Source organism: Alnus glutinosa, chromosome 5 (genome assembly GCF_958979055.1).
Source record: "Alnus glutinosa chromosome 5, dhAlnGlut1.1, whole genome shotgun sequence".
NCBI classification, from domain to species: domain Eukaryota; kingdom Viridiplantae; phylum Streptophyta; class Magnoliopsida; order Fagales; family Betulaceae; genus Alnus; species Alnus glutinosa.
Genome location: NC_084890.1, coordinates 28,037,802 through 28,063,827, shown reverse-complemented (window position 1 = coordinate 28,063,827; position 26,026 = coordinate 28,037,802). Strand labels below are relative to the sequence as shown.

At 35.5% G+C, this 26,026-nt stretch overlaps 2 protein-coding genes across 5 annotated transcripts; both read left to right on the top strand.

Annotated features, from left to right (window-relative positions):
* The first annotated feature begins 203 nt into the window (after window positions 1-203).
* LOC133869840 (two-pore potassium channel 3-like) lies at window positions 204-9,755 on the top strand. Of its 4 annotated transcripts, none has more exons than XR_009900556.1 (4): window positions 204-1,680; window positions 6,292-6,629; window positions 7,866-8,031; window positions 9,543-9,755. XR_009900556.1 is itself a non-coding variant. In XM_062306925.1 (2 exons), exons 1-2 carry the CDS (start codon window positions 548-550, stop codon window positions 6,437-6,439), a joined length of 1,281 nt encoding a protein of 426 aa, XP_062162909.1. In that variant the 5' UTR covers window positions 204-547; the 3' UTR covers window positions 6,440-6,834. The 4 variants fall into 4 exon arrangements, 1 of the variants encoding a protein (XP_062162909.1); XR_009900554.1 differs by having other exon boundaries at window positions 7,860-8,031; XR_009900555.1 differs by lacking the exon at window positions 9,543-9,755 and having other exon boundaries at window positions 7,860-8,465.
* A 13,618-nt stretch (window positions 9,756-23,373) lies between these two features.
* Window positions 23,374-25,517, top strand: LOC133869735 (WRKY transcription factor 71-like). The gene is made up of 3 exons (XM_062306815.1): window positions 23,374-24,001; window positions 24,103-24,246; window positions 24,807-25,517. Exons 1-3 carry the CDS (start codon window positions 23,559-23,561, stop codon window positions 25,186-25,188), a joined length of 969 nt encoding a protein of 322 aa, XP_062162799.1. The 5' UTR covers window positions 23,374-23,558; the 3' UTR covers window positions 25,189-25,517.
* Window positions 25,518-26,026: the final 509 nt, after the last annotated feature.

Genomic DNA, 26,026 nt, shown 5'->3' with positions numbered 1-26,026 from the left:
TTGTATACAAAAGTAGGAAAAAGAAGTTTGTCCTGAGCTAGGGAGATAGTGACAGGACAGCCCACCACTAAGCACTGTGGCCCATATATGTCCATTTCCTTGGAAAGTTGAAAAGCCACCCAAAGCCTTTTTAAAGAAAAACGAAGCCCATTTTCCAACTCCAGCAAACCTCCTGCAAGTGACCCAAATCTTTAAAGTACCCTATCCTTTAAGTAAGGGCTCTCCCACTCCTACCACGCGCCCCACAAGCGCGTTCCCCCAGCATATTCCTCTGCACATACCGAATCTAGCAACTTCTCGCTCGCTCTCTCTCCCTCTGAGTCTCAACTGCCCTTTGCCTTGCCGCTTTCCTAGGCTCCACAAAACAAAACAAAACAAAACTGAATCTCTCTCTCTCTAAAGTGTGTGTTCTGTCATTGTTTCGTTTGTTTGATTATAACACCCTTTTCTTGCAAAACCACTTCTGCGAAAACATCCTTAATATCTGTTACGAAACTTGGTTCCTGGTTTCCCGGCAGCTCCCAAAGTGGTATTGCTGGAGCCCCAGATGGACAAAGAGCCTCTGCTACCGTATCTAAGCCCAAGAAGAAAACCAACACCACCACCATCGGTGCTAGCGCCACTCCCTGAAGAAAACGAGATCTCTCTCCCTCTAACCCCTTCTGAGCTCAAAGACCGCCTCATTTTTGGCCCTTCATCTTCCCCACAAGAATCCTCCCCTATAGTCGATGCCTTGACCCTTTCTCTCAGCTCCCCAAGACCCTCTCCTTCTTCTTCTTCATCTTCTTTAGACCCCACTACCCCACAAGACTCTCAATCACAATCTTCACAGGCTTGGCTCATCGACCCCAATTATCCTTCATGGAACAGGACCAATCTCCACCGTTCCAAAACAGCGCCGGCTATGGCTGTTATCAACGAAATTAACAACCCTTCTTTGCCTAGACCACCAGTCGGGTCTCATTCGATTGTGGGCCAAGCGTGTATTCTTCTTATATTGTATTTATCCTTGGGAGTGGTTATATATTGGTTTAACAAGGACAATTTCTCGGCGAATGAGACGCACCCAGTTGTGGATGCTCTGTATTTTTGCATTGTGACAATGTGCACGATTGGTTATGGTGATATTACGCCGGCTAGCACAGCAACCAAGTTGTTTTCCATAATGTTTGTGTTGGTGGGGTTTGGTTTTATTGATATTCTGCTCACTGGGATGGTGAGCTATGTGCTTGATTTGCAGGAGAGTTATTTGTTGAGGACTGTGAAGGGGAAGGTTGAGCAGGATACGGCGAGGTCGTATATAGTAGATGTGAAGAAGGGTAGGATGAGGATTAGGATGAAAGTGGGATTGGCATTGGGGGTTGTGGTTCTTTGTATTGGGGTTGGTGTTTGTGTAATGCATTTTGTGGAGAGGCTTGGGTGGTTGGATTCGTTTTATCTTTCGGTTATGTCAGTTACGACAGTTGGGTATGGTGACCGGGCCTTTCAGTCCTTGCCGGGAAGGATTTTTGCTTCCATTTGGTTGCTTGTATCAACACTCGCGGTTGCTCGAGCGTTTCTGTATTTGGCCGAGGCGAGAGTGGATAAGCGGCATAGGAGGATGGCGAAGTGGATTCTTGGTCATAATATGACTGTCTCCGAGTTTCTTGCTGCTGACATTGACAACAATGGCTTTGTCAGGTACATTTGGTCTTGATTAACTTTCGAACCTCTTTAGCTTAATTAAATTTTTGTGCCTCGTACCTGCTCTAAGCTTGTTTGGGATTGGCCTGAGGCTTTGAGAAGTTATCTAGTATCCATTAACTAGATGCTTGCAATTTTTATTATTATTATTTTTTATTATGGATTTTGTGGTTTATATATCGGCATTTATTGTATAATTTACTGTTAGATAAGCTCAAATGTAGATATCATTTGAAAGTAATGTAATATTTTCAACCTATGTTTACTACTTCAAGAATGAAATAAATAACAAGTGAACTTCATTTTCTAGGAAACTTAAATGTCAGAGAATCATTAATCCTTTTTAAGAAATTTAGGAATTGCTTAAGTATCGTTATGAAGTGTGAGTACTAGATTTTTAATTTAGAAATGCGACATGACTATAATTTATAAAGTTGTGAACCGTTTTAGAGGTTGATTAGAAAAGCTATTTGATTGCACAATTACAATAATATTCTTGTATTTGTTATGTCAAGTTTTTAATTTCAAGTACTGTATTTTAAATTCTAAAAATTTTATGTCTAAAGGCAATTGTCTGCTTCCTTCAAACTTTTTTGGAAGAAATTTTGATTATGTTCAATTTAGTATGTTCTGAAATTTTAGCTAATCCTTTTGATATCAGTTAAGTGATCTGAAATAACCCTTGCTTCACTTACAGTTTGAATGTTTAAAAAACTTCTCTGAGTGACTGAGTGAATTCCTATATTCTTCAGTTTTAAAATATTGGGTTGATTCTCTTTGTGAAGATCAAGATGCCTGAACTTTATCTTGTAAGATTTTTTTTTTTCTTTTCTTTTTCTGGGGCTATTTCGCACCGCAAGGGATAGGGATGCCCTGGTGTTTAACCATATGGGAATCCACAACAATGAGGTGCATTGGAACTTAAAATTTTATCAAATTGGCGCATGACTGAGAGGTGGAGTCCGTTACTTCTTTCTTCAATACTTTCTATTCTTGTAGGGTGGGTCAAGGAGGTGAAGATAAGTTTTGTTGGATTCCTTCGAAAGGATGATTCTTTGAAGTTATTTATTTTTTTGATAAGTAAGCAAAAATATTATTAAAAAAGCGTAAGGCGCCCTTACGTACTTAGGAGAAACCAAAGCTAACCTGAGGAAACCTCAACAAAAACCACAAAAAAACCCTACAACCCAAAAACAAACCACAAAAGAACCCAAACAAAAGCACCCACCAAAGAACCCAAACAAGAACAAAAGGAAAAACAACCAAGGACCCGAGATACAACCCACAAAAACCACCAAGGCATACAACCCTACATCATTTGGGCCTTGCCTTTCTTTGAAGTTAAAACTTTTTACCAAGTCCTCATTTCCAACATCGAGTCCTCCTTACCTTGGAGGCTCCTTTGAGGGTGGCCTTCTTCACTTGGACAACAAATCTTCACTCTGGATAATCTTCGCAAACGTCACATTATAGTTATGGAGTGGTGTTGGGTGTGTAAAAAAAGTGGGGAAACTCCCGATCATCTCCTTCTTCATTGTGAATTGTGAGAGACTTGTGGAACTTGGTCTTTCAAATGTTTGGAGTAGGGTGGGTTATGCCTAGACGGGGTAGTGCACTCTTGGCTTGTTGGAAAGGAAGGGTCAATCGGAGAGACCTTGAAATTGTTTGGAATTTAATCCCTTCATGTTTAATATGGTGCATTTGGAGAGAAAAGAATGCTTGAAGTTTTGAAGATTGCTTGAAGATGCGTTCGAACCTACAACTTTGTTTTCTTAAATCCTTGTTTGAATGGATCTATGCAAACGCCTTTCTCAACATCTCTAACTTTGTACACTTTTGTGCTCTCCTTTCTTGTTCTTGACTTTACTGGGCATTTTCTTTTGTATATTCTGTGTGTACTTGGGTTGCGCCCCCTGCGCTCTTTTATTGAACTACTTCACTTATTTGGAAAATATATATATATATATATATATATTTCTTATAACAAAGATGGTTTGAGTTTGGAAATGTTTTGACCCTCATAGGGTTAGTAATGAAGGTTTAGGTGAACTTCTCTTGTTTTGGGGATTCTAATGAACTGCAAAAAGTTGTAAAATACTTGATCAAATATCTCCTAGGCATCAATTGATCCGGGAAGTTTTTGGTGTACAATGCCAGTTATACTTTGGTGTATAATTGGTGAATGATTTGGCAGAAATGAAATGAAACTTCAAATCTGACAGCTTTGCCCCAAGGATGCTGTGTCTTCAATTGTGAAAGTCTTATAGGATTAACCCTCTTATACATTTGTTTTACTTACATTGTGTAGGAAAAGTAGAAGAAGTTGCCTATACTAGTCCGTTGTGTTTGAAGCTAATTGATCACTCCGACCGACTGTGAAACAGTACGATGTAAATCATGTAATGCATTTGGACGCATCTGGGCATGAGACTCAGTGATAGGCATTTATTTGCTTTACTGATCTAAATTGAATTGGAGCCTTATGCTCCCTGTTTATTTCTTTCTTGGCTTTTTGGCAGAATACGGAGCTTCTCCTTTTTTTATTTGGCCCAAAACTGCATATGAGCTATATGTCAGATACCTTGAAACTATATTGGACTTCTTAAATGCCTCCATCAAATGTTAAGGTACTGTATTCAATTGACTGGCTTTGCTGATAACTAAAATTGGTTACTCATGCCATGTACTTTCATAATTCTTCTATTACATGTGGTTCTTAGGATTCGGAAATGCTAAAGTGAAAGGAGTTAAGGCTTTTAGCTTGAACAGAGTTAGTGTGTAATGGGTTTTGGAGGCAAATGTTGAAAAATAATGAGAAAACCAGTTGCAGAGTCTTCTGGACAGCAGCGATTACTTAGATTTTCAGGTTGCTTTTGATGGAATAATTAATGATAAAAGCTCAGGGAGAACTTCAGGATTTTAGGGCTTGGAAGGGTGTGACAGAAAGGTTTGGTTTGGGGTTGTAAAGAGGCAAGAAAAGGGTAAAGCTTGGGCCTGATCTGAGGCTGTGAGCAGTAATCTGAGAACAGGAAATGTGTTCCTTTATGGTTTGTGGTTATTTACTTATAAAAAAAAAATGGTTTGTGGTTATCAGGACTAACCTTTGATGGTGGAAAGGTTTTGGTTATCAAATTATGATATATCGAGAACAAACGAGTCATGGCAGGGTCTGGTTCCAGGTTTAAATGGGTGATGAAAGTGCAGAAATCACAGGTAAGAGGAGGAAAAGAAAGAAGAGGGAGAAAAAGTAGCTAGATGAGCGTGCCTTCCAAGTATCCAAAATACTTAAAATATCATTGACTAAACTGTAAATATTCTTTGAAGGATACTCGATATTTATAGGTTTGCAACCCTTCCTTATTCTAGTAGGTATAGGACTTCCTCATTTAAAATCTTTGACCAATAAACTGTTAAAGTGTCCCACATTTCTAAGAGATCCTTGTTTTGTAGACTTAATAAGCTATGAACACCCCTCCTCTCTCAAAGTGCCTTTTCTGGAAGAGTAAGGCTCAATGAACTTTTACATGGTATCAGAACAGGTTCCTTTGACAATGATGGGCCTTTCCCTCTCGTTGTTGAACACGTGTTTGGCCAAAAGATGCCACACGTGAGGGGGCGTGTTAAAGTGTCCCACATTGCTAAGAGATCATTGTCTTGTAGACTTTATAATCTATGGACACCCCTCATTTCTCAAGGTGTCTTTTGAGAGTGAGTAAGGCCTATGGACTTTTACATAAACAAGCTGATAAAGTAAGAGAATGTTCTCCTACTGCCAACTTCCGACTATTTAAAGTAGAAATATGCCCTTGACTCAATAAATGTGGCTAACTATGTTTTCATCTTTTCATAAAAGAAGAAAAGGCTACACAAAAAGTTTAAGATTACGTGGTGATTATGAATGCAATTATTGTGAATGCCAGGGTTTTAGTATTTTGTAGTTGTGGTGTTGTGAGTTGCTGTACAGAAAATGAAATCTTCTAGTGGTGCATCACAGCCATGGATGTGGATGATTTTCTGCCTAGATCTATGCACCAAAAGAAAGGGAAATGGCTGTTGATTTTTTTTTGCTTTTGTGGCCTATGATTTTGCTTCCAGTTTATATTTCTTCTGTGTAGGATCTCTCATGAAATGTAGTGACTATTTGATACAATTAATTTCTGTGCCGAGGAATAACGTGGTAAGTTATATTTGTGACAATAATTAATGTAACTTCTGAAATATTACTGAAAGGAAGGCAGGCTGTAATGTGGCATGTTGCTGATGATAAAGAATCCAATTCCCTGCTTTCCATGTTTGGGGCTGCTTGTTATCTATCTGCACCTATTTTGACTTTAATGCAGATGCCTTTAGCAATGCAACAGTAGTGGTAAAAGGCCCAGATTTATCATATTCGTTTTGATTGATTTTTTTTCTTTTTCTTGTAGATGCGAGCTACATTACTTGCTTTAATGTCTCATACTTCCTACTTTACTCTCAATTTGCTTTGTGATGTTAACATCAATTTTCATTCTTTTTTATTTTCAATGATTTATGTTATCTTCATTTACCTTGAGTTGAAGCCAATCCAAGCAGTTAGATTGAGTATTTATGCTACTTTTATGTATGCAGTAAATCAGAATACGTAATATACAAGCTCAAGGAGATGGGAAAGGTATCAGAGAAAGATATTATGCAGATCTGCAACAAATTTGATAGACTAGACACTGGAAACTGTGGAAAGATAACTCTTGCTGATCTCATGGAGAATTATCATTGATACACAAGAACAGCAGATGAAGCATGATTGATACAAGTGCGTGAAAAACTCCCGTGGTTTTGTTGCCCACTTGATTGTACCGACCAGTTTAGACGATGAAGGTCACTGAATGTTCCAACTTGCTCTTACCCATCATGATATGTGTGGTAGATCAGGAGTTTCAATACGCGGAACAATTTACTGCTGGAAGGTATTTTTTCTTTTGTACTAAGTTTTGTTAGGGAGTATTTTGTACAAATGGTTGGATTAATTCTTTTGTGGAAACCTGACTATAAAAGAGCAAGCTTAAAAATTATAAAATTTATTATGGCCTTTATCTTTTGCTTGTGAGCTTTTTTTTCTTTTTTCTTTTTTGGGCTCCAGTGTAAATGTTTGTAAACTGCTTAAATTAAAGTGAGGCTCTCTCTCTCTCTCTCTCTCTCTCTCTCTCTCTCTCTCTCTCTCTCTCTCTCTCTCTCTCTCTTCGTGGACCATATTGTGAATGCTTATTTTTTTAGCTCATCAATGAGGTTTATAATAAAGGCACAAATCTACATCACTTGGAAATGACATTGTTTTGTTGTGATTATACAGCATATAAAATCTCTTCCCCTCTGTTTCTGTGCACCAACTGATTGAGTTCCATTGCACCCATAGTTTATCATTGCATGTTCAGTTGTAAACTTTTTGTCATTTTCTTTTTTGGATGAATTAGTAACCATTTTATAACAGCAAACTATACCTATTTACAATTTCTGCAGAAACAGTAGAAAACTGACTATGAAACAAACTTCAAAGACCCTCAACATACTAATCTAAAGAAACAAAACCTATGCCAGTATCTTCTGATCAATACCCCAATTACAGCAAATTTTTTCATTCCCCTTAGTCCTCCTAAAGCTGCCTTTTCCCATTAAACGAACTCTCACTTCCCATTTGATCTTCTGCCGAATTTGTTCCTCAGGTAAAGGAGTATTGCCTTGTCTCAAGTCATTCCTATTACGCCAGATATAATACACTGCAGCTCCAAAAACCAGCTTACAAACAAAATACTTTATCACTTTTTTCCTCCAATTCTGCACCCCTACATCAACAATCTCATCCCAGCAAGTATGAGTATCCTCCAGATCACACAAGTTCGTAAGATTCCTCCAAAGTCTACTCCATTTCTGCAGAAAATGCAATTTGTGTCCCCTTGATAATCCCATCGCAACAGCTTGTCTCCAGGGGTTAGAGCATTCTTCATGGTAAAACTTTTTTGTCATTATATGCTATGATACATAAAATTGAAGCATTGCATTGTCATTGACCATAACAGAGTTAGGGTTTTCTTTTGGGATTTCAAAGATTTTTGCTGCATTTAGTGGAAGGTATGTGGATGTGTAACTCAAATTTGTCTTGGTTCTTAGAGCACTCTTTTCTCTGTGCATGTATGTGTTAGGTTCAGATGGAGAGAAGGGGTCATTGTGGTAGGGTGGGAGCGAATCTTAGTGTTTATTAGTGGTGACACAAACTGAAAATGGTTTGACTGCTGACAAAGATACGACCGGAGTTGATTCATGTTCTCTTTTCAGAGCACTTGAAAGCTAGTAATCATTCTGCTTGTGATACTTGTAAGTACAAGCACCTCTCTTTTTTCCCCTCCCTCTCTCTCAATAAGCATTCACATTTGTCTCAGCAAATGTTTAGCTAAGATTTAGTTAAAGAACAACTTTTTCTATTTTAGGTACCCACTTTTTCAAAGCATCTACATCCGACTCAGCATTTTAACTATTCACTTTCACTATTCCATTTGAAATATTTTTTCTTTGTCTATTTTCACTTTTCCAAAAGAGGAAGAGAGAAACAAATTGATTTTTCTATTTTTTTTTTTTTTCATGCATTGTTAAGCTACGTTGCTCAACAAATTTGCTGAGCACTGTAGTAGCTAGCTAATTCCTTAGCCAAAGTGGCTTGCCAGATGTCAAGGTTTTTTTGCTATAGAACTGGCCAAAATAACCTTTTGTAGCCCAATGTTAATGCTCTAAAGAGAGTTTTTTTTTTTTCTTTTTTTTTTGGCGGGAGTGGGGGGGGGGGGGGGGGGGGGGGGGGGGGGGGTGGGAAGAGGTTATCCACCTCCTACTTCAATCATTTTCGAACACCTCATATCATTTTCCCGGCATTTGAGGCTTCCATCATTAATGCATGATATTTTATCCTATTCAAATGGGGGGGAGGGGGAAGCATTAATGTATGATTTGATCTCCCGTATACTGCCCCTTCCCTTCTTTGTAACAGGTTTTGAATATAGAATAATTTGTTAGTACATTTCGTTGAATTAGAAAGTATATATGGAAATATGATTTAGATCATGTATTAATTTTTCTCTGCAGAATTTTATTTTACTCCCATTCTACTTTATCGTATCACTTCTCATTTTCATGAATTACAACATCTCAGTTTCTAGAGAATCATTTTTGCTTATGGTTACATTGTCTCTCAAGCCCCCCCTTTAGAGAATGTCTCTACGCCTTATAAATGCATGCAGCTGAAAAAAAAAAAAACATAATTCTAGCACTTGGTTGTTAAGAGTGATACCACTACCCCATAGGTTCTGCTCTGGAGCACCGAGCTTTAAGTTACAGTATTGTTAATCGTGTTTTGGACCAGTCGCTACCCCATAGGTTCTGCTCTGGAGCACCGAGCTTCAAGTTGCAATATTGTTAATCGTGTTTTGGACTAGTCGCTCCAACTGTCGGTTTCAATCTGGTTGATTATAACTCACGAGTAATGCTACTCTTTACACTCATTTATCACTTTCATTTTACACCGATTGATATGACGTTGTTTTAAGTGACTTTTCCTTTTCTTTTTTTAAAGTGGCAAATATGATAAGCCACTTAAAACAAGCAATATCAGCGGGTGTGAAATAGATGTGATAAATGAGTGTGAATAGTAGCATTACTCATAACTTAGTGTCAACCTCCCCTTAAAATGCAAGCCCGGTGCATTTTAAGGGGAGGTTGAAGAGATGGTGTCGTTTTGTTCATGGAATCCTGATAGGTTTCCAATTGTTTTTCAAGAATTTGTCAGGATTTCATGATTGGTTCATAGTTTTCAACTTAACAATCTCATGTTCTTGCAGGTTTCATGCTTTCCACGTTTCAAGAAAGAAAACGTGATCACCACACACGTTCATAGTTTTGAACTTGACAATCTCAGATTCCCGTGGGTTTCAATAAAATTTCGTGCAAATGTGATTAATATGCATGCATCATATATATCTGGTGGGAATGCTGGGTTTGAGTTTAGACGGTCTTAGCTATTGATCAACAAGTAATGCTATTTTTCAATCTAATTTCACACTGACTGACGTGACGCTTTTTAACTTTTCACGTCCATCATGGCAGCCGGTACGAAGTAGGTGTAAATAGTAAGAGATATGATAACGTTTATAATTTATGTACGACTCTTTACACAAATTTCACACCGAGAGACGTAGCATGTTTTAAGTGACTTTTTAGATCAACCGCTCAAAAAAAGCCACTTAAAAAAGGGTACGTTAGCCGGTAATAAAATGAACGTGAAGAATAGTGTTACTGTTTATTAACAAGTACAGCAGTCAACAAAGGATTTTATCATTTTGTTTTTGCTTAAAAAATCTCATATTTTTGTTAAAGTTTATTGAAATAATGCAAAGTCCAAGACCTTTTCAACAGCCACGATTAGCTGCATTATTAGCCAATGATCCAATGTCTTGTACTCTTACCTGGAAGACTTTCAAAGAAAGCGGCTATTAGGCATTTATGCAAAAAGCCCTTATAGTTGAAATAGACAAGTGAGTCCTAGGATGTCTTTGAAAACCAAAAATGTTCTAAGGGTTAAAGGTTTAACCGAAATTAATATCTAACATTCTTATAATTTTTGGGTTAATGATTACGCCCTTAACAGTTGGTATTAGAGTAGGCATCACGTCATGGGTTCAAGCCACGTAAAAGCGATCTATAAGCTGTATTAAAATGTCTTGATATTTTGTAAAATCAATATTCAAGAGCATTAAAGCTTCTGGATCAATGATTAAGCTCTTAATTGAGAAAGACATAGTTGGAGTGAAGGATCATATATGTGCCATTGTTGTGCATGGCTAATATGGAAGACTCATCTTGGCATTTATGAGTGGAAATGTCTCAGATTTAACTTAACTCTCTTTTTCATAGAAATATTTGAAAAAATTAAATTTGGATCGTTGAAAAAACTACGGCGCATATACTGCACTTAAATCCAAATCCAATGAATCATATGATCGAAACTAAAAGGACGTTGGTAACCCAAAGATGCACAAGAGTTTGAGATTTATTTGACTATTAAAAGACTTCTCAAAGGCATGTATAGCATCATTCAAAGAGTGAAACTTAAAAGAGTGTAAAATAGGGAATATGTTTGGACCAATTACGTCCACTACTCTCATACTCCCTGATGTGGCTTTTAAAATACTATTGGATCACTATTAAATTTTTGATTTAATGGTAATTTTAAAAGTCATATCAGGGAGTGTGATTGTGAGAGTGAGAGTGTGTAGCATTCTTCTTAGTGTCTGTTTGGTTCGTGGAATAGACCTTTGAAATGAAATGACTATTCCTGTAGAATATGCATTTTTTATTTGGTAGGGACCTAATCCTAGGAATAGTCATTTTTTTTTTTTGGAACAATTATTCTCTTACAAAGAGGAATAGACTAGAAAAAAAAAACCATATTTTATTTTAACCCTTAAAAAAAGAAAGGAAAATGTTGAATTGCTGTGGGAGGCAGGTCACACAGTAAAACTCAGGCGTGGTGCGGACCACGAGGTTCTCTGAGGGTAGTGCGAGTACCTCGTGGTCTGCACCACCCCCAATGAATTTTGGGGTGTCTTGTCCTCCTTCGATTCACATTAGGGTGGTCGTGGCCACCCCTGGTTCTTATGTCGATAGTCGGTTATCCACAACAATTAAATTTTATTTTAAAAAAATAAAAAATTGAAGTTTTAGAAAGAAAAAAAATCATTTTAGTTTTTTTTTTTTTTTAATATTATATTAATTTTGATTCAATCAAATTGGGGTATATTTTTTGTCACCAAACTAAAAAATAAGAATTACTGTCCCTAAGGGATAGCTCAATCGACTGGGGACCACGCCTCATGAAGCTAGTTCGAATCTCTCATTCCCCCCTCTTGTGTGGACATGTCAAAAAAGAAAAAGAAAAAGAAAAACAATAACTATTACATTTTACTCATTCATTCCTATTAATAACTATTTGTTTTCCTAATAAAATACCTATTCTGCCTTCCAAATGAGGCAATTTTCACTGAAGATTGATTTTTTTGTGACTTTTGATTTTTCCTTCTTTTTTTTTTTCAAATACCCATGATCATTTCTAGAAAAGCAATAAAATCCATACGAACCACATCTTTGATAGGCAACAAATCCAGCAAGTTGCACTTTCCAAGTCAAGCTCTCTCACTCTCACACACACAAACTCTTAGGCAGTCATACAGTTTTTTGACCAATTAAGCAATTCCTTCTATTCATCAGAAGATTTCAGCAAACTTTAATGTCAAAGTAAATTATGGGTCATCTTAATATCAGTGTTTTGCTTGAAAGTTTAGCTGCAAAAGCTTATTCAAAGCTCTGTATAAAAGCAATCTCTTTCTTGAATTGATTTTGGATGAAAATTAAGAAGCATGTGTTATAGACTTTGTTTCTTTCAGCTCGTAATCAACAAACCCATCATGGGATTACAACCATTCCACGAGTCTAGTGCATACCAACTCTCTCTCTCTCTCTCTAGCTCTGAAGAATCATAAAGGAACTTTTGAATTCTAATGAAGTTGACTGTACGTTTCCAGTAATCTCCAGTGGCCTTGACTGGGTGATCAGCAAAGACTATTTGTCTGCTTTATTATAAAGCATTTTTTATTTTACCCCAAAGGAGGAAAAAAGAAAGAAAAAGAAAGTTACATCATATGCTTTGGCATGGCTGAGTCAACTCATCCTGTTGTGGATTTGTGACATTTGGTGACTCCTTGAATAATGACTAATATTAAACAAAAATGACTAATATTAAACAAAGGATTCGGTGAAAAAAGGTCTTTTCTTTCTCTATCTTCTTGTTTACTGGTTGGTGAATGGTGGGGGCACTAATAATACTAGAAAAATTCAAATTAAGAAACCCAATATTAGTAAATAAAGTGGGTCGAATTTATACAGGTTGGAACCAGTCAAATAAATTCTTGACCTCCGAAAGAATCAAACCAGAAGAAGACCTTTCACATTAATTTGAACCAAGATCGAGCTAGCTTTAACAAACATGCACTAGATGGATTAGAGAAAAGATAGGCATACAATAAAGTATATATATATATATATATATAGTATATATATACATGTGTTTTGCTTATTAAATATGCAACTATGATCGACACAATTATTGTATATATGCCGTTTTAAAAGCTGGAAATGTTGACTTTTTTGGAACATTCCAAGTGGAGTGGATGGTGAATAGTGTTTGGTTCTTGTTGACTTTCGCTTTCCAGTCAATAGAAATAAATAGTGTTTGGTTCGGTGATGTCGATTGATGATATGCTAATGCTAGCCTAGATGAATATTGTACAAACAACACTTTCTTTACAATTTTGGCCCCTAATGGATATTGATTTAGCGGGAAAGAACAAAATTGTAGAGCGAAATAAAGTTTTGTTTGTATTTCTTCGCTAACGAGATCGAGATCGAGATCTCCTTCAATTTTCTGTCCAAATTTCATTTCTCGGAGCATCCGAGTTGTTGGAATATATTTGTGATTAACTTATATCCGATCGGATCCTTATATAGGTCGAATTGTTTTCATATTCTAATTGAGATTATTTAATTATAAATAGGTTCTTTATGTACACAGTTTAGATACACATAAATATACAAGTCAATTACGAACATATTCTAACACGGGTCCTTTGACCCTCCAATCTCTCTCTCTCTCTTATTTTTTTGTCCGAATTTCGTTAAATTCAAGTAAAAAATTTCAGGAGATTCCCGTTCTTTCCCGCCAAAAGATTGCTACTCGATTCCATTTTCCACGTGAACTACACTATTCATTAATACCCACAACAAAGAAAATGAAAGGAAAATAGTGGAATTTAAGTTTCATTTTAACATTGTTGCAATTTTCTTTCCTCTCTCCATCTTTGCTATAATTCAAACAGATTATCTTGGTAGACCCTAGCTAACTGAGTGCTCAAACCCCATATAGACTACCAATGTGGTCACCGACATAATTCCCTATACTCCCCGATTAATTTGGCAATTCAAACTTCAATAATAAATAAAAAATAAAATTAATGTTAGGTTGACATTTGATTAAGCAATTGATCGCGTAGTCAGATTTAGGCAATGGACGTATGTATAAGGAGTACAAGGAGATTTTTTATATCTTTCGAAATTCACCCTACAATATAGGGTCAAAAAGCTAAAATAAATGATTTTAGCTCTTATAAAAAGAACAGTAAGAGATAGTTGGGATTGCTAGCTGGAGAACTCACTAATGCTTAAGTTAATAAGGATAAATAATTTAGTATCCTAACGAAGAGAGTTAGCGAATTTGTGGAGAGAATAGTTGTGTAATGGTACCTTAAATGGTTGCATACCCTCTCTTTATGTGGAGCGTCTACTAATGGGATGCGACCTTGGCTAGGTGCCATTTGTTGATAGGGTTCGGTTCTAGTTAGGCGTTGTGTCCAACTCGCGCCTACTAGCTGGGTACAACCTTGGCGGCCAGGTGTCGTCCTCTTATGGGATAAGGCATTGGCCAGACGTAGTATAGAATTATGGCTTATTGGCATGTAGGTTATGTTCGTAATATGATGTTGGGCCAAATTCTACACATCCTAGTAGTCAATACGAAATCGAGAGTAGTTATTCTCTGTGCCTCCCTTCAGGGACGGAGCTAGAAGTTTAATCCTAAGAGGGTTCGACAGTAACCCCCCCAAAAAAAAAAACAAAAAACAGGAGCCAAAACAAGGAAAACAAAAATGACCTAAATTATTTTTTCTAATAAGTTTAAAGAAAAAATAACATTTTTTAATTTTTTTTTTAAAGAAGTCGGGGCCGTCAGAGTGCACCTGCAAGCCCTTAGTTTTGCCACCGCCTCTCTCCTAATGTTCTTTAAGCAACTGTTATACTAACATTTTAGTTTATGCAGTCTAATCGAAGCCCGTAGTCTGGGCTTGATCAACCCAGCCCAAATTGTGGGCTCCCGAATTCGCATTCTCAACCTAAATTGACCGAGTAGATATATGGTATACCAAAGTTGTTCCTTCAAGTATATAGTTTCACATTTTCGTTAATGTTAGTTGATGATAAGCATGCGTGTACCATTTGTTTTGAACATTTGGTACAAAATAGTTCATTAATTCCTATTTGTGCGCACGCTTGTAATGAATGTGTTTGTATTCGTTTCAAACATGTTTACCCAACTTCAAATACGGTTGCTTTTAGTATATTGAGAAAAAAAAAAAAAGTGTACGTAATTAAGTCAATAATAGGATTAAAGTGGAAGGTTAGGAGGATCTTAATTACTACTTTGCCCCCTCCACGAGTTTATTAGGCCGTAGAGTAGAAAAGAGGTTCGGCTTAATAAAATAGAGTTATCACTAATCAATGTCAATGATATCATCCAAGGCCCTCTAATCAAGTTACTGTTGTAAGAAAGTTCAACGCCACATGCTAAATAATTATATAATATCGGTTTGAATTTGCGATTTAAAGTAAATTTTTTTAAAAAAAGTTAAATAATTGGCAAAATCGTAGTTTGGCTTTTCAAATTTCAGGTTAGTCTTTAAAATTCTGCGTTTTAAAAAAAGTACAATCTTGCCTGCGATTTGAAAAAGTAGTATTCTGCGTTTTCAAATCGCAATTTGATTTAAAAACGTACTTTTTACTTACGAAATTGCAATCTCAAACGTAGTCTAAACCTTGTAAGAACATTTAAAAAGAAAAAATTATTATTTTTTTTAATTTTTATTTTAACTACTCACTTATTCAAAAATACCATACATATTCTCATCTAAAATCTTTCTCTATTCTAATAAAATAATTTTGTTTAATAATTTTCTATTCATTTTTTATAAAAATGCAGCCTGATCTCTCTCTCACGCACCATGCTCAGCGTTCTGCTCGCTGCCGAGCTTTGTCCCGATCAGGGCTGGCTCAAGAGATTTTGAGGCTTAAGGCGACAAATTTAGGTAGAGCCTTTTTTATATTTAAATATTTAATTTTTTCTAAACGACTTGCAAAATTCATCTTTGTTAGGAGACATTTAATTTCAACGGATGTCATATTTTGTATTGAACTACATATAATTCTTTTTATGTAGAATTTAATTTACTTTATTCTAAAAATTATTTTAATGGACAACTTAATCTTAGTTTTAAATTTATGTAAAATTATGAGTATAATAACTGTTTTAAAGGTACATTAATGTAACATTTCATTTTTTTTTCTTTTCGTCTTTAATATATTGGAATTCATTTCTTTGTATTTATCTTTCATAGTAATTAAGGCTTTAATTAAAGTGAACTTACTAACTTTTTTGTCATAATATTATTTTTTACCATAATTTTATTTTTTTTTAAAAAAATTTAATTATACTATCACTATTTGGAGCCTTAAACAATTGCTTAATTTGCCTAGTCATTCGGATGGTCCTGATCCGGTTCCCGTCCGTTGCCAGTGTGCTCGCCCTTCGCCACTATACCTGCACCGCTCATGGCTGTCAAGATCGCCAATCCTAACAGTCAGGGAGACACAGAAAATTTGGATAATTACTGTGACTAATTTTGGAGGGTTGAAATGACAAATAGATAAACTGCGCCCACAGCTACGACCAAATGGACCAATATTCCAAGGCAAAGCATCTCTTAAGCAATGTGCTGGCATTGGTTGCAGCATAAAATCTCTTATTCAGTATTGGGTGTTGGGATCACAAAAAGATAATGAGAACCCTGCAACCACCTTCCTTAAAAGGTTGATGCTGTTCTCTTTGTTCCCTTTTCTACACGTCAAAGAATTTTGCTGTTCAAATTATTAGTAATACATAAAAAAAAAATATGAGATTTGAAAATATGCTTAACACCATTTGTTCGAGAAAGTGAGGGGACCGTTCAAAACCTGGTCAAACACGTTTGCGGTCTGAATGGTTAACGATCTTAAAACAAATTGCAGCATAAAATCTCTTACTCAGTATTGGGTGTTGGGATCACAAAAAGATAATGAGAACCCAACAACCACCTTCCTAAAAGGTTGATGCTCTTCTCTTTGTTCATTTTTCTATGAGTCGATGAATTTTACTGTTTAAATTGTTAGCGATTCAGGCAAAAAATATGAGATTTGAAAATATACTTAACACCATCTGTTCGAGAAAGTGAGCGGATCGTTCAAAACCTGGTCAAACACGTTTGCGTTTGCAGTCTAAATGGTTACCGATCTTAATTGCAAAATTGCTGAAATCTCTGCCGGTCTAATGGGTTATGCAAATGACAGCAGTGACGTTGCCAGGCTGTGATGGGGGAAGAGGAGGCATCATTTGGCCTTAAATCAGGGGTTAATTGGGCAACTCTCTCCTCATGCGTCTACATCTCAAAGATTCTTTTTCCGAGTGCACACCTAACAAAAAACCTGCCCTCTTCTATATTGACAGGGACTTCCAATACCAATAACAATACCAAACCATACTTTATGTCACATATAATGGACGCACACACACAACCAATGAATGTCAACAATCTCATGCCTTTTTTTATTTCTTTTTCTTTTTTTTTTAAGGGTTAAATATACTTCGACCCTATCGACTAATAACTATTTTTAATAAAGCCTTATTAATTAACATGTGTTACACTTAGGTCCATCAAACTATTAATTTGTTGCAATTAAATCACTTCTCTGTCACTTTTCTGCCCTACGAACTAACAGGTGTGACGCTTGGATTCATCAAACTATCCATTTGTTACAATTAAGTCACTTCTCTGTCATTCTTCCAAAAATACCCTTATTTTTTTTTAAAAAAATAATTTTTAATACATAGAGTAAAATTCGATTAGTATAGAAAAAATTCGCATGAAATTTATATTTTCATTTTTTTAAAGAAAATATGAGTTATTTTTTTTTAAAAAAAAAAAATAGCGGAAAAATGACTTAATTATAATAAAATTGTAATTTGATGGGCCTAAATATAAAAAATAATTAATAATTGAGAGGACAGTTCCATTTTTTAATTCTAGCTCTCCCATCGATTGAAGTTGTCTCGCTTAAGCAACCGCCCCATTGCTACCGTATCCCACACCTCTATCAAGTTGGAATATATGTATACGTTTTCCACGGTTGATTTTTGCGTTACTCTTTTGACATCATCCAATCAGGAAAAACGATCTTAACCTTCTAGATTAAACGTCAATCTCAACTATTTCATGAACTAATATGTATATTATTATGTTAATTATGAATGACGTAGGAGTATTCTGTATTGTACGTCATGCTTCTTTTTTTTTTATTTTCAATTTTCTGTCTTCATGTGGTAGGAATTTAGCCAACAAAAGTCTTTTACGACAAATTCATCTTTCAAAGTCCATACTTTTCATTGGTTAGATGTAGTAATTGTTGATTTTGGATGTATTTAATTTGCTGTCTTGGATTTAATATTATATTAGGTGTAATGTTGATGTGTTAATCTTTCTTCTTCTTTTTTTTAACAAAAGATCTGATTATTTCATTGATCAAAGATCACGAGTATAAAGTTCTTACATTACAAAACATGATTTTTTACGATGCCCAATTTCTCTCTTTAATTTGTTGTTATATATTATTATTATGAGTAATTAATGCTAAAACCCCCATTTTTAATTCGTAAATATCTCACGATACTTACGTGGCAGTCATAATCAAGTACACTTGGATCAGTCATTGTTAAAAAAAAAAAAATAATAAATAAAAAAGGTGGTTAAAACTGCTACATTAATATTGTGGAATAGTTGTGAGATAAAAGTGTAGTATATAACATTACATTATAGGGATAAATATATTTTAACTCCCCAAACTATGATCCTTTCTCCGGATGATCCCTAAAACTACCAATGCTTAGATTCTGGCCCCCCAAACTACCACTTTTTGATTTTTTTAGCCCCATCCGTCCATTTATACCGTCAATTTTAAGCAGAAATCTGAAAATACCCCTCCTACACTTTGAAATTCCCACGGTTAAAGAATGGGTATTTTCAAGTTTTTGACTAATTTCTGTTAGAGTTGACGGCATAAATAGGCGGATAGGGCCAAAAAATCAGAAAATAGTAGTTTGGGGAGCAGAATCTAAGCATTGGTAGTTTGGGGGGCATCCGAAAAAAAGGTGATAGTTTAAAAGGCTAAAATATATTTAACCCTTACATTATATATTTGTTATTTTACTCGGTTTTTAAAGTTATATATTGATATTGCACCATCTATGTAATTTTTGTATGATTCCATTAGATTTTGCTTGGAATAAAATTGTGTTTATTGAGATTGGAACGTACACGTGTTCTTTGTGTATTGTTATAAGATTCGTGTCATAATCTCAACCAGAAGAGTTGCAATTAAAACCATAATAGACCTAAAAAGTTTGATGGCTGTCTTTTCATGAATATCTGACCTCACTTTCAAATAGGGGAGAGCTCTGTAGGACAAAAGGTTGCCTAATTTTGTTACTCAACAACTAACAATTGAAGAAGGTGGGTAGATGTCAAACAACAAGTAGATAAAATGCACTTATGAATAAGTACCAAATAAACCACCCAAAAACATAAAGGCAGTTTGAATTGTTCAAATAGTTGCTTTAGCTCCCATAATCTTTTTTTTTTTTTTTTTTTTTCTTTTTAAATTAATAAGAAAATGATTACATAGAAGAATCTTTTTCACTCCTGATCTAAAAGGAAGAAGGATTGGACGATCCTATAATTGAGAAAGGGGTGAGCTTCCCAATAATAGATCCAAAACAAACTATAACAGTGCTAAAATAATTATAAATAGTAGAAATGGATCAGACAAGTGACATGATCCTCTCAAGGAGCCGCACAAGGAGGTTATAAAAGCTAAAGGGGAAAAGCGGACATATCTGAACCCTCACTTGGAAACAACGACAACTACCGAATGGAGGCTGAAGCGGTAAAAACACTATTAGAGTTCGAATCCAGGACTGCAGAAGAGAGAGGCACTTACACAAATTTAATTACAAAAATCTCCCCTAAAAGATAAAACTACATAAAATCTGAGAGACAATAACCCACACAACACACAAACAGCAAAATACAAACATAGCTGCGAAACCAAAACAAAAATAGAGCATAAAAAAAGCCCAGAAATCAGCAGCTGCAGCTCCCAAAATGTAGTTGATAATTGAAATAAAAGATGCTTGAGATTCATGTTATGCAAATAATTAGCCACAAATTACGGCATGGCACAGAAGTCTGTAAAATATTAAAGGGGAACTTTTTACCAATTTACACTATTGCTTCTTGGTGATGACCAAAAAAGCAATCACTTTTATTCAACTAATCAATAGGGGAGGGCGATTATATTAACATTCCCAGTGTATTTTTCTTCCTTGGCTTTTGGCATATGAACTCCAAAGATCGAGTTTTGACTGCTCCAAGACAAACACGAGGCTGTTGACAACACAAAGTAACCTTTTGCCCTTTGATTCTTCTTAGCTAGTCTATTTTTGACCAAATCTCATAATTGAGTTGGTTCGTCATAATTTAATTTCAAAAATCATCTATGTAATGAGTTCCGTGTCGGTAATTTATATTTTAATGACGGGCGTTATAAGTTAGTTTGATGTAGACTATCACGCTAGTCTGTAAAGAACCTCAAACATTTTTCTTATCTCGAACTATAAATCTTAAAAAAAAAAAAAAAAAAAAAAAAAAAAAAAAAAAAAAAAATTCTCAAAGAAGAGAGGTTCATTGATGATTTTGATGGTGAAATTAGGCTATAAAAAAAAAAAGCTTTGTAAATTAAGTTTAGTCTAAAAAATATGTTAATAATTAATTCTATGTTACACGCATATGTTTGAAGAGCAGCCTTCCCGTCGTGGTAGGGGTCGTTGTGCTCATGAATGGACGCTTGTGGTCAATATCAGTATGGTCATTACCAAATGAAGACAATGCTAATGGGACCCTTGATAATAACTAATGTCACTATTACGACTTAGATTCAACGATAAACTCCATACATATGTGTGTATAAAAACATACATGTGTGTGTCTATATATACATATATACAAGGGTTATAGTGGAAAAAACAAATTAAACCCGGTGGATTTTCCAACAAAACTCAAATGAAGAAGACAATACAGATAAAACAAGAAGCAGTAGGCATCGGATCCAAAAAAGGATCCGGGCCTCTCTAATGGCCGCACAAGCAGCTAAATAAAGGCAAAATAGTTCGGTTGCTACAAGAAAAGTATTACAGAGAATCGATTAGGATTCGTTAACGAAAAACTCAAACAACACATAGAAAGTAGCAAAACACAAACAAAGTTACGGAAAAATACTAGAAAAAACTCGGAACAAAACGTACATCGGCAAAGGAAGGTGGAGGGTGCCGGCATGTGTAAACCACTTATAAATTCTGCCATGAACAATATTTTCTAATAAGACATTTAATTACATCGAATATTGTAAGAATATTAATTAAATACTTTAATTGACCATTTCCTAGTAATTTAAATTTTTAGGTTAATTAGTAATTTAACATGGCATGTGTGCATATATATATATATATTCCAATTTCATTCCACATTTTTCTATTTTCAACAAAAACTATTATTTTTTTATTGGAATAACCATTCCGCATGCCAAATATAATCTTAATGTAGAATCCGGAGGTAACTTCGGTGTTTGAGGTGATGGGAGAAATTAATCTCAAATAACTTAATCTTGATTGGTTTTACCCTCCCCCAACCAAAAAGGAAAAAGAAAATAAGAATATTATTAGTTATTAAAAAATGCTAATAAACTTGTAGAGCCGTATATTTCTTCTCTTTTGTTCTGCCGTGCAGCACAACAAATGAAAGAAGTTCAAATAACACGTGTATATTATGCATTTCTTATGAACACCTTGTGTGGTACTCTCCTGTAGGCTGTTAATTAATGTGGTCGACACGAGATGCGTATGTCTTCCACTTTCCTATGTTTTTCCGAATTGAACAACCTCTGTGCCCTTGACTCCACGTATGTTGCAGTCAAATCTCCTCTTCATCTCTGTAAACGTAGAAAAAGAAAAAAAAAAAAAAAAAAAAAAAAAATTAAACAAAAGAGGCTCAAGGAAATATCTCATACCCACATAATTCGTCATTAATTGGTTTCACCCAAAATTAATTAGTTTCTAGAACATATATTTAATTATCTCTTAATTTTTGCAACATATTTATTACTCAGATTTGTAATGTCTCCCCACCATTAGAGTTTTATCTTAACAATCATTATACTCTATGAAATTTGTAAAAATATAATTATTCCTTAATTTACATTATTTTATTTTATTTTTAGAAAAAAAAAAAATCTGAAAGGTGACCCACCGCTTGGCCATAATAATAATAATAATAATAATAATAATAATAGAAAGAAATATTATAAATTACGTGATAAATTAATAAGGTATATTGTAAAATTTAAAAAGTTTAAAAAAGAGTGAAAATTTGGGAGAGAAGTAAGTCTTGACAAATGACAATGAATGGGAGAGGCGGTGACGTCGGATCCTGATCAGTCGGGCAATCTTTTCATGTAGGAAAAGCAGCGGAGGGTCTCCCACGTGCCGGGTCATGAGTCGGCTACGGTCAAATGCCGGTGGCTTCATGGACACGTGTAAGGCTCATATCCTAGAATCCAATAGTTAAAAAGTTTGAATCATTGACCACTTACACTCATCATCGCTCACAAAAGGCCAATCCCGTGACTGACTGCATCCGGTTCCCATAGTCTTCGCTGACTTTCTTATCCGATCATCTCTCACGCTCTTCTCACGCTCCGTCTTTCACACGCTCTTCCCTTTGTCCATTCCCATGTGCCTTTGATTTTTTCAAAAGCTATGTGCTTTCCTTTTTTCAGCCATTTACAAATATTCTTCTCTATGTGTCTGCAGCTTTAACTCATTAGTAATTAATACTTCTTCTTTTTTTCTCTTCTAACCATGCTAATTAATAGAGATGGGTTTTATTTTAAAGAAAATTAAATTCAGTTTTTATTTTAAGAGATCCTATTATATATACGGAATATATTTGTCCATATGTTTAAAAGAGGAACCAATTTTTATATTTTGGGTTGTTTGATAATATTCCATGACCCGGCCCCGCGCCCCCTTAGATCCCGGCCTGGTCAATTGGGTTAACATATAATGAGATCGATGATGATCTAAATTAATAAAAAATTAGCTTTAAGGCAATTTGAAAGCCATATTAATTATTAATCTTTCTACTAGCTAGATCAACTAAAAGTATGTAACATAGCTAAGTGGTCCATTTTTTTAACATTATCATGCCAGGAAGGTGTATTATACCTATATAATGAGTTTCATCTCTAGGGGGAAGTCTCATGAGAGAATGAAATTTAAATTGAAGGAAAGAACCCTAATCATTACATGCATTAGAGAGGTCTATATATCTATTGTCTTATTCTCTTTTATTTATTTATTACTCAAAGAATAAAGCAAAATCTATTTAATTAATTTGTATTTGTAGGCCAATGGATTAACTAAACGAGAGTATATATTTTATATATATATATATATATATATATATATGGATGAGAGTTAGCATGGACTGGGAAACGTTTCCACTTTTTGGTCTTCCGATTGGAAGGTGTTTTGTCAACCTCCTTTATAAAGTGATGATGATAAAAAGTCTCATTCAAACATGTAGACTCCCTCTCTCCCTCTCCCTCTCTCTCTCTCTCTCTCTCTCTCTCTCTCTCTCTCTCTCTCTCTCTCTACTATATATAAAACCCATCAAATTACATTAACAGAGACAATAAGTAAAGACTAGCTACAAGTCTTTAGAACAAAGCTTCAACATCTTTACATATTCTCTTTCTCGATCTTCTTCCTCTCCATGTCTGATGAACCTAAAGATCATGTTTACTACCATGACCTGTTCCAAGACAATCAACAAGCGTACAATCAAAAGCCTGCTTCCAATATTGCCGGTTCATCGGCTTACAATTCGGAGGGATTTGATCATCCCTCCTACATAAGCTTCACAGAGAGTTTGCAAGCACCCATGGACTATAATTCATTGGCAAGCGCCTTCGGCTTGTCACCCCCATCCTCCGAAGTGTTTTCTTCCATTGAAAGCAACCCGATTTATAAGCCGACGGAAGTCGGAGATTTAGGTGGCAGCGGTGGTGGTGGTGGAGGAAATGATATTCCGGTGACTCCCAACTCTTCCATCTCTTCCTCTTCGACTGAGATTGGCGGCGAGGAAGATTCTGGCAAGAGTAAGAAAGACAGGCTGCCAAAAGAATTAGAAGATGGAGGGGAAAGCTCTAAGAAAGTGTAAGTTTGATTCTTCGATCTATGGTTTAACTGCTTTTTTTTTTTTTTGTTTTTTTTTGGGATAGAATGGGTGCAATATTGACTGTTCAATGGATCAACAGGAGCAAAGGAAAGAAGAAAGGAGAGAAAAAGCAAAAGGAGCCACGTTTCGCCTTCATGACCAAGAGTGAGGTTGATCATCTGGAAGATGGATATAGATGGAGAAAATATGGACAGAAGGCTGTAAAAAATAGCCCTTATCCAAGGTAGGTTTCTCATTTCTTGCACGCAAACAAAAGCACCCACTAAATAAAACTTCTTTAATTAATTTGTTGAAACCCCGTACATGTATACATGTGTTCATATGGACAACTTGGGTCTGCTTTGCTTGGCCGCTTGTGTTAATTATTCCTTGTGATTTCCAAAAACAAAAACACATGTGGCCGGGAAAAGAAGAGAAACTTGAAATTATACTACAAAGATGATGTTTGACCGACCGTGTTGTCTTAAGATTCCCATCAAGTGGTATATTTTGCACCCACGTAACTAAGGCAGTAAATGAAACCCTAACCCCCACCTTTTTCTTCAATCTCCGTGATTTCCAGAGATTCAACGGCTTTGATACCATGCTGAGAATAAGACCGTAGAAAATGGCCTACATATACGGACCAATTATACAAATACATGCACACCTAAATAAATAACCAATGTGTGACATACCATAAATATAATTTTACACTTAGATTCTGGTTTTTTTTTTCATCATCTTGATCTACAAGAATTTGATCTGACAACTACTTATTTGGTTTCAAAATTGATTAACCAGGAGCTATTATCGGTGCACGACGCAGAAGTGTGGAGTGAAGAAACGCGTGGAGAGGTCATTCCAAGATCCTACGGTTGTGATTACGACGTATGAAGGTCAGCACAACCACCCAGTTCCCGCAACGCTTAGAGGAAATGCGGCTGGAATGTTCCCACCTTCCATGTTCACACCGCCGACAGGCGGACCGACGGCCTTTCCTCACCAAGACCTCTTCCTTCAGATGGCGGCGCCTCAAATGAATAGCCAAGGTAGTTCTGCAGGCTCCATTTATTCGCAGAATCTTAGTAACCCTCATCACCAGCAGTATCATCATCATCAACTTGCCGACTACGGACTATTACAAGACATAATTCCTGCTATGTTCTTAAAACAAGAGCCATGAATCTCTCTCTCTCTCTCACTCTCTTATTGTATATACACTTACTAGTTTCTTATATGATATATATATATATATCTTCCTGACTTTCCTAGAATAACTTACATTTTTCTTCGCTTCTAGCTTGTTATACTTATGCTCGATTTAGAAGTGAAGTTGAATCTTTAGATTGAAGGTAGTTTGCTTGAATTGCCACGATGGGAAATGAAATGTGTGGAAGCAGATGAGGTTTGGTAGTGTAGTTAAGTAGTGGTTTTAGAAGAAAGAGACGTGCTTGTACTACATATATATTTATTCGATCTGTCCAATCGGATCGATCGAGCTTGTATCCTTAATTGTGTGGTGCATGATGATAGAGGATTTTCAAATAGCACGATCAATTCTTCTTCCTCCAATTTCCTAATTACATCAATTTATCTTAATTGTTAATGACTTCATAGTATTACCTTCCGATCTCAAATTAAGAATGTTGTTAGCGGATTAGGCTGCAGGAATTTTTGCGTGAGGTTCAAGCCTACGTAAATAAATTAATAAATATATATATAAGAGTAGAGTATAAAGCTAATTAATCATCTAGCTATATATATCTAGGCCAAGGGTGAAGAAGTTAACGTACGTCTAGGCTCCCCAACCTCTTAAACGTATGTACATAGATCTGTCAATGGAGATTAAGATTATGATTGACTTATATAATCTTATATTTAATTATGTCTTAATACGATTCGAATATGAATTATCACTCTTAATCCTCTCGGCACGACGAACGATCCTTTTATATATGTTTGAATTTTGAATTTTTCAAATGAAAAAAAAAAAAAAAAAAAAAAAAAAAAAAAAAAAAAGA